Raw genomic sequence first — 16,074 nt, 5'->3', positions numbered from 1 at the left:
AAAAAAATAAATAACAATAAAAAAATTCTAATTACTATTTCTAAAAATTTGTGCCCAGGTTTACGGTTGGTGATGCCCTAATGCATGAGAGAGATAAGGTCCCACGTTTCCATATCAGCTTCTCTCCTCTTCTCCGAGAGAGACAACACTCCTTCTCGTCCAGTATTAGGGTTGTAACCACTAGTTCCCAAACAAAGGGAAGAACAATGTCGGGTCTCCATCGATCATCAAGTTCATCGAAGAACGTCGGAAACTGCCTCCCCTCTAAGGAACTCCTTGACGATCTTTGCAGGTTTATTCCTTTTTTTTTTCTAATAGAAAGTGAAGTGATGTGTTCGGTACTGATGTTTTTGTGGATTGTGTTTTTTTTTTTGTTTCAGTCGATTTGTGTTGAATGTCCCTGAAGAAGATCAACAGTCGTTCGAGAGGATTCTGTTTCTGGTGGAGAATGCCTACCGGTACTACGAAGACAATGCTGTGGAGAATGATCCAACGTTAAAGTCTCTGTCTTTGAAGGAGTTTACTTCGCTCCGTATCCTTTAAGCTGATTAGTGTGTTTAAATTTGTTCTCTGTGGATCTTTTTGCCTTAACATGAGCTTAGTATTCAACAGCTGTGATGTTTTGAGACCTTATGTATCTAACGTTGATGATATTTTCAAAGACTTTACTTCTTACAAGTGTCGAGTTCCCGTCACTGGAGCTATTATTCTTGATGAGACATATGAACGGGTTAGACCACCCTTGTGATCTTTACAGTTTTTGGATATTTTCTTGTCATCATCAGTTTACATGTTAGTTCATGCATTTCTCCCTCTCTCTCGTTCTTTTTTTGGAAATTTCAGTGCTTGTTGGTGAAGGGATGGAAAGGATCTAGCTGGAGCTTTCCCCGCGGGGAGAAGAGTAAGGATGAAGAAGACTATGCCTGTGCTATACGTGAGGTTAGTATTGATTTTACTGCTTGTTGTCTTTAGCGTGATTCATTTATTTTGTTCCCTTGACCCTTGTAGTAGCTTGATACTTGATAGCAAGCACTCATTTATCATAATTGCATCTTGAAAATGAATACTTTTTAATTAGAATAAGAGCTTCTTGAGTCATTGTATCTTATGATTCTACTTTGTCGGCTGTTGACAATTACAGAGATGTCTGCCTTATGTGCGCATACTCTTTCTTTTTTTAAGTATAGATGATGGAGGTGAAATTAGAGGAGTCTGTATTGGTACAGGGTTTCTCATTTTTCATACAAATATAATAACTTGATCATTACACATGCTCCTTAAGTATTTCTCGTACTTGATGTTGCTGACACATGCTCCAAAAGCGTTTCTTGTAGCTCTCTACTGCTATTCTACTTGTGGCAGTTTAGATTGAATTGTCCTGTTGATTGTTTATTTAAACTTGGGTCATGTGTTAACTATGAAAAACTGAATGTTTTGTCTTGTCACACTTTCTTTGGCTGTTTTCTCTAACTGCTCTTCTATGCTAAAACACAGGTCTTAGAAGAAACTGGATTTGATGTCTCAAAGCTGCTCAAGAAAGAAGAATATATTGAGTTTACATTCAGACAGCAAAGAGTGCGGCTTTACGTAGTTGCTGGGGTGGCAGATGATACATCTTTTGCACCACTAACAAAGAAGGGAATCAGTGTATGTGATGTAGGGTGTGGTTTTGTCTACGTATGTAAATATGATGGATGAGTCTCTTACTTACGCTCAGTTGTTGTGGAATAATTGTAGGAAATTGCATGGCATCCGCTTGATCATCTTCAGCCAGCAAGTAATGAGGTGATAACTCATGGAGTTGCTGGTCTCAAGTTGTATATGGTGGCACCTTTTCTTGCGTGAGTAGTTGTGCCTTTTTATTTTGTCCACATAGCTATTATTGGTGCATAGCATTAGAGATTTACAAACATATGCAGGTCGTTGAAGTCATGGATATCAAAGCATCCGGCTCCTCGACCACGTAGACGTGATAAGCCGCTTAGAGGTTTGATATTTTCAATTAGCATCCATAGAAGAGAGTGTTTGTGTGGCAGAGATCTCACTTCATAGGCTTTTGTACAGCACTCTGCGTGTGGAACGCGAAGACTAGTAGTGGTGGAGGAAACGGGACAGCAACGGAAAGTTACAATAAAAAGCCCGAAGTCAACCGTCCTCGATACACTGAGCCTGGAAACAGTTTCAGAAGCTTCAAGTTGAACATGTCAGCAATCTTCGAATCAGCTTGACTAGTCAGTCATATATGGGTGGTTTGGTATCGGAGGAGCTATGATGAGATTTGTGTATAGCAAAACCGTTTGGATGATGGCTTTAGATGATAATACTTGTGACGAGCCTAAGGTTAAAGGAGCTTCTTATTCGTGTAGAGAGTCAGTATCATCTTCTTAACAGTTAGTACAATTGTTATTTCTTAATTTGTAGCCCTGACAATGTCTATTTCACGTTTATTTTTTTTTTTATCTTTTCACTACAAGAAAACAGCGGCATACTGAGGGAAAAAATCGTCGGTATATCGTCGGAATAACAGTATTCCGACGACATACTGACGAAACAATTCTTCGAAAAAAACTCTTCGGAAATTCATTACTCCTCGGAAATCCCTCGGAAATTTCCGACGGAATTCCGAGGAAACTCCGAAGACAACCAGTTCGTCGGAAAAGTCTTCGGAATATACCGAGGGAGGACTTCCTCATGAATTCGGTTATACCTCGTTGGTATTCTTCCGTAAGCAATCTCGTGTTCGGATCCAAATGAGGTCGATCGATCCAAGAACGAAAATAATTTGAAGAAGACATATTTTTTATGAATCAAATTCGTGTGTAAAGAGAGTGAAAGGGAGGATGAAGATATGGAGTGAATGAAGAGGAAGAAGGGTGCTTGTATTTAAAGTTGAAATCCTGCCGACAGACCGAGGAAATTCCGACGGAATTCCGATGCCAACGGCTAGTTCGTCGGAATTTCCTCGGAATTTTTAAAATCCCCCAACGGCTCTCCAACGGCTCTCTAACGTCTATAATATTTCCTCGGAATTCATCGGTTTTTTCCGAGGAATACAATTTTCCTCGGTATTCCATAAAAATATTCCGACGGAATGATATTTCCTTGGAATTCCGTCGGTATATTCCGAGGAAATTCCGAGGAAACCAAATTTTGTGTTTCCTCGGAAATTCCTTGGGATATTCCGATAATTTTATTTTCCGTCGGAATTTCCGTCAGAATACCGCTGTTTTCTTCTTGTGTTTCAGTTATGTTAATCAAAACGTATATGTCGTCTTTTCCAGGCCCGTCTCATGGGGATTGAGGGCCCAGTGCTACTCCAAATTGTTTTACAAATGTTATTTAATAAAATAAAATCATTAAAATTATTGAGTCCTATTTTATAATGGTTTTAAAAATTTAGGGTCCTAAATTCTAAAGAAAATTAGTAAAACCAATGTTGGGCCCTGTACATTTGTTCCATGGACACACCCTCAAAGCCGGGCCCGGTCTTTTCCACCACATTCGAAAAATGAATTCGCCTGGTTAAAGTGAAGGATGAAGGTTGTATAATTTATCTTCTTAGCTTAAAGGTTGGTGAAGGAACGGTGAATTCATTCACCAAGGTCCAGAAAATGAATTTACCTAGTTAAGAAAGTTACTATAACTATCCTTATGATAATCATCTTTTCACATTGTATAACTTATCTTCTCAGCTTGAAACTTGAAAGGTGGGTGAAAGAAAGGTGGCCTAAATTGGGCAAGGTTGGCCTAAAATATATATATATATATATATATATATATATATATATATTTGAATGCTATACGAAAACACTGTGGTGACATGTGGCATTTTGTGTTTTACACACTAACTTGTTTTGATTTTAGGTTTGGAGGTTCATCTACACTAGCCGTCACCATTTGTGACTTTGAAGTTTCTCTTTTTCTTTAAAAAACTGTTCATCCAACTAATCCTATAAATCAAAGCAAAGGCCCAACCACATTGACAACTTTATCTATAAATAGAAATAGAAATTAAAATCCATCACTCAGAAACTCTTCCCTCTCCTGCTAACGGTAGCTTAGACGCCGTTTATTTTTTCCCGCTTTCACACAAACACTATGTCCCGTGTGGTAGCAGCAGACGACAACATGTCGTTACCGTTCTTCTCCCCGGAGCCTAACCATCTCTCCACCTTCTCAACCGCCTCTCCTTCTCCAACCTTCGCTCAGCTTTTGAAGAACGTCGGCGACACAACGACGGATCAGCATCACGTTGATATGAATCTCACCTCCCCAAACCAATCCGTACCGTTCCATCTCTCCTTCAACGATCTCACTTACAGCGTCAAAGTCCGCCGCAAGTTCACCTGGAAACGCGCCCCTTCCGCAGATCCCATCGTCGGAGAGAGTCCACTCTCTTCCAAGACGAAGACGCTTCTCAACGGAATCTCCGGAGAGGCTCGAGACGGCGAGATACTCGCCGTCCTCGGAGCGAGCGGCTCCGGTAAATCGACGCTGATCGATGCCTTAGCGAATCGAATCGCGAAAGGAAGCTTGAAAGGAAACGTGACGCTAAACGGAGAAGTTCTCAACTCGAAGATGCAGAAAGCGATCTCGGCTTACGTGATGCAGGACGATCTCCTCTTCCCGATGCTAACCGTCGAGGAGACGCTGATGTTCGCGGCGGAGTTTCGTCTCCCGAGAAGCCTCTCGAAATCGAAGAAGAGTCTCCGAGTACAAGCTTTGATCGATCAGTTAGGACTTCGAAACGCAGCGAAGACGATCATCGGAGACGAAGGTCACCGCGGGATCTCGGGAGGAGAGAGGAGGAGAGTTTCGATCGGGATCGATATCATCCACGATCCGATTCTGCTTTTCCTAGACGAGCCGACCTCGGGACTTGACTCGACGAGTGCGCTCAGTGTCGTTAAGGTTCTCAAGCGAATCGCGCAGAGCGGGAGCATGGTGATCATGACTCTTCACCAGCCTAGCTACCGTCTCCTTCGTTTGCTCGATAGGCTACTCTTTTTATCCCGTGGACAAACCGTATTCAGCGGATCGCCCGCGATGCTACCGAGTTTCTTCGCGGAGTTTGGCCACCCGATTCCTGAACGAGAGAATCGAACCGAGTTTGCTTTAGACTTAATCCGAGAGCTGGAAGGATCAGCTGGTGGGACGAGGAGTTTAGTTGAATTCAATAAAGAGTTCAGACAGAGAAAAGCAGAGCCAAGAACTCAGACCGGTCTATCTCTAAAAGAAGCCATCAGCGCTAGTATTTCCAAAGGGAAGCTCGTCTCCGGAGCCACTAGTGGCTCCGGATCGAGCCCTGTTTCCACCATTCCAACGTTCGCGAACCCGTTCTGGGTGGAACTTCTGGTTCTAGCCAAACGTTCCATGACTAACTACCGCAGACAGCCTGAGCTATTCGGGATACGACTAGGAGCTGTTCTAGTCACCGGATTCATTTTAGCAACCATGTTTTGGCAGCTTGATAACTCCCCTAAAGGAGTCCAAGAACGTCTAGGATTCTTCGCGTTCGCGATGTCCACGACGTTCTACACCTGCGCAGACGCTTTGCCCGTTTTCCTCCAAGAACGCTTCATTTTCATGAGAGAGACCGCTTACAACGCTTACAGAAGATCATCCTACGTGCTTTCTCACTCTCTAGTGGCTCTTCCTTCGTTAATCATCCTCTCGTTAGCTTTCGCAGCGACTACCTTCTGGGCCGTGGGGTTAGATGGAGGCCTCATGGGGTTCCTCTTCTACTTCCTAATAGTCTTGGCAGCTTTCTGGGCGGGAAGCTCATTTGTAACTTTCTTATCAGGCGTTGTCCCGCATGTAATGCTTGGTTACACCATCGTGGTAGCTATATTAGCCTACTTCTTGCTTTTCAGTGGATTCTTCATCACGCGAGATCGTATCCCTGCCTACTGGATCTGGTTCCATTACATCTCCTTAGTTAAGTACCCTTACGAAGCTGTTCTGATAAATGAATTCAGCGACCCGACAAAGTGTTTTATCAGAGGAGTTCAGATATTTGACAACACACCTCTCGCTGCTGTGCCTCAGGGGATGAAAGTTAAGCTTTTGTCGACTATGAGCAAGTCGCTTGGCATGAGGATCACGAGCTCCACTTGCTTGACTACAGGATATGATATTTTGCAGCAGCAAGGTGTTACGGATCTCAGTAAATGGAATTGCTTGTGGGTCACGGTCGCTTGGGGGTTCTTCTTCCGAATCTTGTTCTACTTTTCTCTGCTTTTGGGCAGCAAGAACAAGAGGAGGTAAAAACGAAACTATGTTTAATCTATCGACTGATTTGAACTTTGTTTTACTTGTATCCTGTATTTTCCCTTTATTCTTTGTTGTATATTTTTTATTATTCTGTTGGTAAAATTGTTCAAAATGCATCATTTGAACATTCTATAAAGAAATCATATGACATGTATGCCGAAAGATTTCCTAAAACCATGGTTAAGGTTAAGACATGGTCTCATCACTGAAACACATCATCCTCTAAAAAGCTTCATAAACTTGCCTTATAAATAAGAACTACATACAAACTCAGACACATTTCCAAATCAGAATGCTGGACTCTCTCCTAGTTCCCAACACACTACGCCTCCTCTACTGATTAAACCAGGCGAAATTCCATGGCATGACTCTTTCAGATGCTTACACTGGAGAAACAACAACATCAATCACAAATATTCTTTTCCCTATTGAGAGATCTACCTTTGAAGTTCAAACTCACATGAAGTGAGAAAAAAAAAAGGACAGGAGCCATTAACCAAACCAACAGGTTCAAAAAGATGGTGCAAGCAGTTTCCAGTATGTGTTGTCCCATGGCCTTTAAACCCGGTTCTATCAGCAGATATAATCAGTGGCTGTTTCAGCATTTCAGGCAAGGTGGGTGTAGCTAATGCTTCAAGTACCACAAAGATGTGTACTTATTAATCATCTTGAGCGTACCTAACGCTGAATTGATGACATCATGTTAGAAGAATTCATTATCTGGTGTTATTCCAGATGAAAATGAATGGTCTAAAGCCAAAAACAGTCATAGCTCATCCATATAGTGGGGGTCATAATCGTCTTGGCAAGACCAACTTCGAGTAGTGCTTTGGCAGAGAGACTCGAAAATCAAAACCTGCATTTTTTTGCCTGTCTAAAAAGGTGTATGGGGGCAAAATGTCTGGAATGTATTTCAACAAGAGGAAAGTGTCTCTTCTAACATCCTAGTCATTCCTCGCCTCATATCTATTAGATCCGTCACATTCTACCCAAGCCAGCTGAGGATTACCGAGTGTGGACAAGCCTGAAAAATCCCCACATGTATTTACACCATACCATTATCTTCCTTCAGTTTTATGTCCATTCACAGACAGTGCTGCGGCGCAGAGGACAACATTGAAATCTAAATCACAGTACGAGAGGCAACAAAATCTAGATGACACCAAAAGAGAAGAGCTGTATATACACAGGCAAGCAATGACCACAGTTATCTCAGCTACTCACTGACCTCAGCCATGGTACACCACATAACTTTCGTTTTGTACCCAATTCACTATACTCAAAAATCTTCCTCGTCTTAGAAGATTCATCACGCAAACAGAAGAACAATCTTTCTTCTAAAACCCATCACCACCACGAACCTCATCCTGTTGCCAAATTTCACTGTGCTTTGAAGTATCCTCCTCTTCCATATTCTTACTTCTTCCAGAAGCATTCTTATTTTTCCCATCAATCTCCACTAAACTCCCTTGCTCCCCTCTATTTTCAACAACACCAGTGTTCTGTCCAAATCTTGCAACGCCAGGGTCACCCTCTACATTAGTAGGTCCACAACCATCACTGTTAAAAGATTGTCTAAAAGAGCTGGTACCACCATCATGTCTATAACCAAACTGTCTCCTCTCAGCATTACCATCACCACCAAAACGTTCAGAATGAACCTGTCCTTCAAAGAAATCATCACTGTAGTCAACCCTCTCTCGAGGATCAAAGTTGTTCATGTTCCTATGTACAACACGATCATACGGTTTCCTAAAAGAGATACCATCTCTTCCATAACCTCTCCCCCTTGCATACCCTCTACCACCCCTTTCATAACCTCTCCCCCTTCCAGCATATGACGGTCTATGCGAGTAAGGAGGAGAGTTGTGCCTTCTGACAAAGCCTCCTTCCCTTGGATAATCAGGCGAGCTTACCCTCCGACGAGAAAAGTCTGTATTCCCACTGAAATCATCCTGTGATCTGTTCCTGAAAGACGACGAGGACGGGCCAGCTGATCTGTCTCTTGATCTAACCGGAGACCGTGAACGATATCCAGGAAAATCTCGTTTGGAGTTGTTTGCAAAATTTGTCCGTCCTCCTCGACCAAAACTACTCCGACCTCGATAGGGACGTGACTGGCTCATAAACATTGGCTCCGTACTGTTGGATTGTCTTTCACCATCTCTAAACCCGTGAAACTCGGATGCATCCTCTTTGTTCGTTGGTCCTCTTTGAGTATATGAGAAGCTAGTGTTTCTTCTTGTGAAGGAGTGGGGGAAAGTGTCTCCTTCGTCGTCTGCAGGGCGTCTCCCTCTATTGGGATTAAATGTAAAAGCGCCGCCACCTCGACCCCGGCGAGTGTTTCCATAGCTATTTGACTCAAAATCTGCATTCATTAAGATGAGAGTGAGTAACTTAGGAAACAATGATCTTTGTTCTTACATTTGACAAAAGTTAGATATGAGTTTTACTTTTTGTATCCCTTTCATGGAGATTGCTTTCTGTATCATCATCAGAGAATCTCCTTTTGTGAGGCATGAAATTTAGCCTTGGGCGTCTTATAGTTTTGCCACGGTAGCTCTCACGGTTGAAACTGCAGGACTCATCACTAGCAAAAGAAACAATAATGGGAAGTGTAAGTATCTTATGGAAGTATAGAGATAAGGAAAGGGAAGAGAAATAATCACCTCCATCTCGAATATTTCCGCTGTCCAAGTGAGAAATCAGGCAATCTATCTCTTTCCACAAAGCTGTCTGAAGCATCTAGTGGTGTCCTGATTCGTCTCGGACTACCTTCACTCAACTCCATAGGAGGATCATCGTCAAAAGTAGAGATCTCTGCCTTGTGTGAAACTGGACTGTTGTTATCTAATGTCTCAGGGTTATCACCGTTTCCGCCTGACAGTGTAGACACACCTGACACTCCTTCACTAGCGTGAATGATTTGATGAGTTGACTTTTCACCATCCTGAACTATCCGGCCTTCACTATAACCTGTACCATCAAAAATTCCACTTTGAATATCTGGAGTAAGCCTCCTAGTTTCCAAATTAGTGCTTGCCATGTCAACTAGTTTCAAACATGTAGCATTCTTTAATAGTTTTCATTACCTGTATTAACAAGAAGTGTAGCTTGACTCTCTTTTTCTTCCACATGGTTAGAAGTTTGATTGTTACCGTCAAATGGAACATCTGCAAGCATGGCAACTGGTCTTTGGACCTTCTCGTCGTCGTGGTATATACTTCTTTTTCCAACTTGCTTCTTTTGCACTCTATCATTACCACAATCGTGGTCAAACTCGTGACTGCATAACTTTTCCCTTAGCTCCTTACCATATAAGATACTCTTTTCTTCACCACTTTTAGGAAGTTCATCAGTTCCAGGAGAAACATATGTCTTGCAATCATCTAGAACTTTATCATTAGTCACGGAATCATTCACACCTGATGCATTGAGGTTATGATCTCCATGACCAGAGCTCTGGCCTGGATTGTCTTGTAATGTAGAGTCAGGATTTCTCGTCAATCCATTCGAGGACATTAGCACATTGCCGATGCCACTAGAAGGCATATATTTATCCATCTGACTTGGCGTGAAACTTGTCGGTAAATCAAGGATCTCATTTGATTGCATTAACGGTCTACGGCGATGATTCAACGTTCCATCTTTCCTATTAAAAGCTGCCGATTGAGTGAGGTTATTTGGCTCAGTCTTTACTGATGATATAGAATCCACAGGCTTCAAACTGCCAGATGCGAGACTGTTTTCTTGTCTGAATCTACCAACAACATCCTGTGATAGCCTGGTCGGATCAACTTGCACACTCTCTTCAGTGACTTCTGACTTCACAGTCCTAAGGTTTACCGAGTTCACATTACCAGCAATCACAGCTGGTCTAGAAGTACTTGTACAGGCTGATAGAGAAGGAGATCTGACAATAGGAGGATGTGCACCGAGGCCTAGACTAAGCGAACAAGTGGATTTAACCTGATGATCAGACTGTGTCAAAGTCAATGTAGGAGACTTAACCCCTTCAGAAACAGACTTTGCAATAACATTAGTTGATGTCTCTATCTCAGGGCAACCTGTGTTGTTGCTACTGTTTAAGAACGCACCAGTTGTCTTAGCTCTAGTCTTGCGATCAAGACCATCTTCCCAAGCGTCCATGGTAGTATTCAAATCCCAATTTGATCTGTTCACAGCATTGTGAATTCCAGAACTAATAAAATCCGGGTCATGAGGAGCACAAACTCCCTTGCTTAACGACAAATCCAGCGCTGTAGGCTCTTCGTTGTTTTTAGTTATAGCACCTAGCCACAAGGCAACATTACCCGTACCAGCAGATGCTTGTGTTTGACACTCTTCATTGCCACGTGGCTCCCTAACAATGCTATGGGCCTTATGAACAGTGTTATCTGAGGTCACAAGTACACCAGGGTGTTCAGCAGCACCCAAAGGAAGCTTTCCCAGAGAAGTATGGATTGAATTGCCAGCTATGTCAGAACTAGAAGGGACCTCAGAGGCTACCAAAGGACTTGAGTTAATTGGCTCCTCAACTTTCACTCTAATTTGGTCAGGAACTAAGTTCCCAACACTCTCAGCATTTTTTCCGACAGAAACAGTTGCAGCAGACAATGAAGTTATTGGTTTCCCAATATTGATGATCCTAGATCCCTCGCCAATCATGACATGAGTCTTATCAGATGAATCCAAAGCACTCCTAGTATCACCTTTCTCGTTAGCTAGTGGATTATTATCCAAAGGTGCTTCCGGCTGCACGAAGTACTTCCTCTTCTTGATAGGAATAGCAGCATTGAAATCACTGTACCGCCATGTAGGCAGGCTGATCTGAGGCTGATAGCAATAAGAAAACAACAACATGGTGAGTTTCTACAAATATTGAATGCATTAATAGTACTAGTGTTTAGTTTGGGATAAACAAAAAAACACCTGTTGGTTTCCAGACATAGTCCTGTTTCAGGCTTAACTCCACCTAACACTTGCAGATCTGTCTTTTAAATAAATAAAAGTCAAATAGAGTTTTCAGATCAAAAAATGAAAACATAAACCCCTAATTCACGCAACTAGCAGAGTATCAAAACACCATGAAGAATCAACAAACCTTGATGGAGAACGAGGACGTCAACTAGGATGAGAGATACAATCACTGACCAGAGAGAAGAGACGCAAATCCACCGACAAAAAAGAAAGAGAGACAAGTAGTAGAAGTCTAAGATTATAGGAAGAAAGAGAATAATAGTAATAGTGGGAGGGAGAGAAGGAAGGAAGAGGAATCTACCAAAGAGTGATGGAGAGGTCTTTGAGAGTAGGCAGCGGTTTCCAGGAAAGTACAGCTAATTGCTTCCAGAAAGAGATGCGAAGTTTGACAAGGGCCACACACATATAACTTTGCCTTTATATCATCTCATAGTTTGACCCGTTACTAGGTCATTATTGTCCATAGGAATTTCTTTGTTGAATTTTCAATCATATAACGTTAAATATTTTTAAAAAATCAATCATATTTGACGCAAAAAAACATTAAATATATAATTCATTATCAAATAAATAAAATTGAATATAAGTTATAACACATAGTTAACGATTTATTATGCTTTATAGATTTTTATAAAAGAAAAAAAAACATTTCTTTAACTTTTTAGCCATTTTTAAAATTATGAAATACTAGTGATAAATCACTGGAATGTTTTTAATTTTAGGTCTACTTATTCTAAAATATATGGATATTTCTTTATATTTCCTAACTAGCTAAAATAAATTCATGATTTTTCTTTATATTGCCTAACTAGCTAAAATAAATTCATGATTTAAAAAAAAAATTAAATTCCTCTTTGTTCCTTAAATATTACATCACTTATTAGATTTTTTTTCATATAATTCTTTGTTCATTCCTATTTTTAAGGAATTATGAAATAAAAGTATTTTTAGAAAATTTAGAAAAGAATAATATATAACATAATTCCTTTTATTTTTAGTATTTTTGTTCATTTTTTTCCTACTCTGTTATTTTAGTAGTCATCAGTAATAGGCTTACATCCATAACATAATCCCATGGGTTAAAATGTCTGCTCAATTAAGGCCAATTAAGATTTTTGAAAAACTATGCTGATTAAATTCAAATATAATGATGATAATGGGCCTGATGAGTTGGGCTCGTAGTGGGCCGACTTTGACTAGCCTTTCAACTTTTACCAAAAATTGCAAGAGAGAGAATGAAATTGTTGAGCAGTCAGTCAAAGATCTTCCCACATTTAATTCCTGCGGTTGAATACCGAAAATATTAAAGAATTTACCAAAGAGAGCCACAGAAAATGAAGAGAAGGAGGAGAACGTGGAACGCGTTACAGTTACAAAATGCCAGAAAATAAAGCGAAGAAAACTTTGTAACAGATAATACGTAACCGGAGAGAGCTTCTTCTTCTGTATCTATCTCTCCACGAGACTCGGTCTCATATTCATATAATCAAAAAGCGTCTATAAAAATTATTTGCAACTATTCTGTGCGGAAATAACTAAAGAGATGGCTTGCTTGAAACTTGGTTCCAAATCTGAAGTCTTTCATCTAAGTGGTCACACATGGTTAGTCCTCTCTTCTCCTTCTCCAATGGGTTTAACTAAATAATTAATCATAATCTTTATAATGTCATCAGGGTTTGCTCAACTGGTCTTAAACCCGACGTGGTGATCCAAGTACAAGACCAAACCTTCCATCTCCACAAGTTCCCGCTGCTGTCAAGAAGCGGATACTTAGAAGCTCTTTTCAGCAAAGCCTCAGAGACAGCATCTCATCACGCTCAGCTCCACGACATTCCCGGTGGACCAGACACGTTCCTCCACGTGGCCAACTTCTGTTACGGCGTAAGAATCGAAGTCACGGCCGAAAACGTCGTGAGCCTAAGATGCGCAGCGGAGTATCTCCAAATGAGCGAAAACTACGGAAACGCAAACCTCATCTACCTCACCGAGAGTTTCCTAAACGACGACGTTTGCACAAACTGGGAAGATTCCATCAGAGCCTTGGAGAGCTGCGAGAAAAAACTACTTCCCATCGCTGAAGAGCTTGGCATTGTCTCTAGGTGCGTTTCTTCTTTAGCTATCAAAGCTTCTTACGCAGAGGACAAAAGTTTATTCAACTGGCCAATCTCAGCACCAGAAACAACCACTACTACATTATGGAATGGTATACAAACTAAGTCCACGAGTGGTGGGAACTGGTGGTTCAACGATGTCTCATCGTTCCTCGACTTCCCAGTCTACAGAAGGTTTATTCAAACCGTTGCGTCAAGAGGCGTGAAGGCTGATGTAATAGCAGCGTCCGTCACGCATTACGCGAAGCGGAACCTTCCTTTGCTCGGTTGTTCTAGGCACGGTGGTTCATCATCTTCAGATGAAGGTACTAACTACGGTGATGACGTTTACTACTCTCATGACGATCAACGAAGTCTACTCGAAGAAATCGTGGAGCTGCTACCTAGCGAAAAACGCGTTGCTTCGACGAGGTTCTTGCTTAGGCTTCTTAGGACATCGATGGTTCTGCACGCTAGTGCGGTCACTCAAGATAGTCTCGAGAGGAAGATTGGTGTGCAGTTGGATGAGGCTGGTTTAGAAGATTTGTTGATACCAAACATGGGATACTCAGCTGAAACACTCTATGATATTGACTCTGTCCAGAGGATTCTTGATCACTTCATGTTGACGTTTGATTCTTCTTCGAGATGTTACAGTAACGTAGAGGAGAAGCAACTGATGGGAGACTCTCATCCTCTTAGGGCTATGACGAAGGTTGCTAGTCTGATAGATGGATACTTAGCTGAGGTGGGATCTGATGAGAACTTGAAACTATTGAAGTTTCAAGCACTTGGTGCTTTGATCCCTGAAGATGTTAGGCCAATGGATGATGGTATCTACCGTGCTATTGATATATACATCAAGGTAACCAAATCTAATTTTTTTTTAGAAATGAAGAATTGTAAAAGTAAATAAATATATTAGTATTTAGAATTTTGAAAAATTTAGATATATTTTTATATTTAAGACTTACAATTTCAAAAGAAACGTTTATCATATATAAAAAAAAAAACTATAGCATTATTTTGTTTATATATACTTTTGAACAGGGTCTAAAAATAATCTGAGACCTCACTGTTGCTAGTATCAAATGAATGTTTTGAATTTCTCTAAGATGTATGTAACTTTTTGGACCTGTACAGGCACATCCATGGCTGACAGAATATGAGAGAGAGAAACTGTGTCTTCTAATGAACTGCCAGAAACTGTCGTTGGAGGCATGCACACACGCAGCACAGAACGAGCGTCTACCTGTACGAGTCATAGTACAAGTCTTGTTCTTTGAACAGATGCGGCTTCGGACATCTATATCAGAACTGGTCATGGACACGGACAGCAACAACGAAGAGACAAGCGGCAAGAATCTGGAATTAGAAGGAGGCAGCAAGATTAAAGGAAATGCCAAGATGGGGATTAAGGAGATGAAGGAACGTGTTTACGAGCTTGAAAAAGAATGTACGAGCATGAAGCAAGATCTTTATAAGCTTGTGAAGCCTAAAGAAGAACGCAACTTCTTCTCGAAGATATTTGGATTGAAGAGTAAGACTAAGACTTCACCATGCGGTGGAAAAGGTAAAGGAGGAGAGGAAGACGCTCTATTGATGATTCGTGAAACCAAAAACTGATAGTGAAGAGTAACAAGTAATAACGAGTCTTTAAACACTTACTTTGGTTCTATTTTATATGATTTGTGTTGGACATTTGGTGACTCTAAACCACATAATTTTGATTTTAAAAATATTTTATATTTCTTCAATGCAAATGTTACACAAAACGTAGTCGTAAGGACATCTGCATCAGTGAACCCCATTGGGAATTCACACAGTTTCCGAAAAAAAAATATTAAAATAAACAAAAAAGGTGAACATGTTTCCTGCGAGGTCACTGCACTGAACCCAGATCATCACTGTAGCGTAGGTTCCACGGCACGTGGCGGCCCGCGAATGATCCGATTAATTTAAAAAAAAATAAAATCAAACAAAAAAAAATAATAGAAAAATACTTTGTGAACCCCTTCCATGGAGTTCACTGATACAGATGCCTTTAGGTGGTAGCCAAGGTTTACCCCAAAATACAATTTTTCATCAATTATATATATTAGTGAAATTCTCTTCACATAATGCCAAATAGAACAGTCAAATGTAAAATTTTTATAAAGTAGTTTAGTGTGGTACATGTACGAGTTAATATAGTATAAATAATTAGAAGTAACTGACATGAAGAGCATGATTAACCGGAATTCTTAATTTGGAGTTCTTAAGTTATGATTTAGCTTTTTTTTTGTTTTTTTTTTTTACATTTTTCGGATAAAAACCAATTTTTATATTTCTTATTTAAGAGACGGTTCTTAACTTTTGTTAATGAAAAGTTAAGAAACGGTTTTTAACCAAAACTAAGAACACCACTTTAAGAGCCCGGGTTAATCATGGTCTAAAAAATATTAATATTTGAAACTTTGACATAGGTCTCTTAAGCTTTTGAAAAAATAACTATTTAATTTTTTTGGTGAAAGTTTCTAATCGATAGATTTTGGATGTGAACGACTTTATAAAACAGTTAAAATTATCGTTTATAAAATCATCTCAAAACAATTTTAATAATTTGTAATTCATAAATCAGTGGAAAAAAAAAATCCTACTGCAAGGATAACAATCCGGTAATTCTGCAAAATTTTATCAAACAAAATTGATGTAGTTTCCCTATCGTTTAGATAACAGCACGTTGTTAGCT

General features: G+C 40.3%; 4 protein-coding genes across 7 annotated transcripts; 3 read left to right on the top strand and 1 right to left on the bottom strand.

Moving 5' to 3' along the window:
• Nucleotides 1-52: 52 nt before the first annotated feature.
• Nucleotides 53-2,467, top strand: LOC125579054 (mRNA-decapping enzyme subunit 2-like). The gene is made up of 8 exons (XM_048742354.1): nt 53-292; nt 381-532; nt 603-730; nt 844-939; nt 1,495-1,647; nt 1,738-1,841; nt 1,920-1,987; nt 2,065-2,467. The coding sequence occupies exons 1-8, from the start codon at nt 81-83 to the stop codon at nt 2,226-2,228; spliced, it is 1,077 nt and encodes a 358-aa protein (XP_048598311.1). The 5' UTR covers nt 53-80; the 3' UTR covers nt 2,229-2,467.
• Nucleotides 2,468-3,893: 1,426 nt separating this feature from the next.
• On the top strand, nt 3,894-7,015 carry LOC125579049 (ABC transporter G family member 6-like). The gene has a single exon (XM_048742348.1). It carries the CDS (start codon nt 4,099-4,101, stop codon nt 6,265-6,267), a length of 2,169 nt encoding a protein of 722 aa, XP_048598305.1. The 5' UTR covers nt 3,894-4,098; the 3' UTR covers nt 6,268-7,015.
• On the bottom strand, nt 6,419-11,649 carry LOC125579048. 4 transcript variants are annotated; one of them, XM_048742345.1, is made up of 7 exons: nt 11,555-11,649; nt 11,378-11,422; nt 11,206-11,267; nt 9,366-11,109; nt 8,943-9,249; nt 8,727-8,863; nt 6,419-8,641 (listed from the first exon to the last, which is right to left on the bottom strand). In XM_048742345.1, the coding sequence occupies exons 3-7, from the start codon at nt 11,221-11,223 to the stop codon at nt 7,611-7,613; spliced, it is 3,237 nt and encodes a 1,078-aa protein (XP_048598302.1). In that variant the 5' UTR covers nt 11,224-11,267; nt 11,378-11,422; nt 11,555-11,649; the 3' UTR covers nt 6,419-7,610. The 4 variants fall into 4 exon arrangements, with proteins under 4 accessions (XP_048598302.1, XP_048598304.1, XP_048598301.1 ...); XM_048742347.1 differs by having other exon boundaries at nt 11,206-11,263; XM_048742344.1 differs by having other exon boundaries at nt 11,378-11,602.
• Nucleotides 11,650-11,793: 144 nt separating this feature from the next.
• Nucleotides 11,794-16,064, top strand: LOC125579050 (putative BTB/POZ domain-containing protein At5g13600). The gene is made up of 3 exons (XM_048742349.1): nt 11,794-12,855; nt 12,927-14,208; nt 14,487-16,064. Exons 1-3 carry the CDS (start codon nt 12,797-12,799, stop codon nt 14,967-14,969), a joined length of 1,824 nt encoding a protein of 607 aa, XP_048598306.1. The 5' UTR covers nt 11,794-12,796; the 3' UTR covers nt 14,970-16,064.
• Nucleotides 16,065-16,074: the final 10 nt, after the last annotated feature.

This window comes from Brassica napus, chromosome A10, assembly GCF_020379485.1.
Source record: "Brassica napus cultivar Da-Ae chromosome A10, Da-Ae, whole genome shotgun sequence".
In the NCBI taxonomy this organism is placed as follows: domain Eukaryota; kingdom Viridiplantae; phylum Streptophyta; class Magnoliopsida; order Brassicales; family Brassicaceae; genus Brassica; species Brassica napus.
This window is presented reverse-complemented; position numbering and strand designations above follow the sequence as displayed.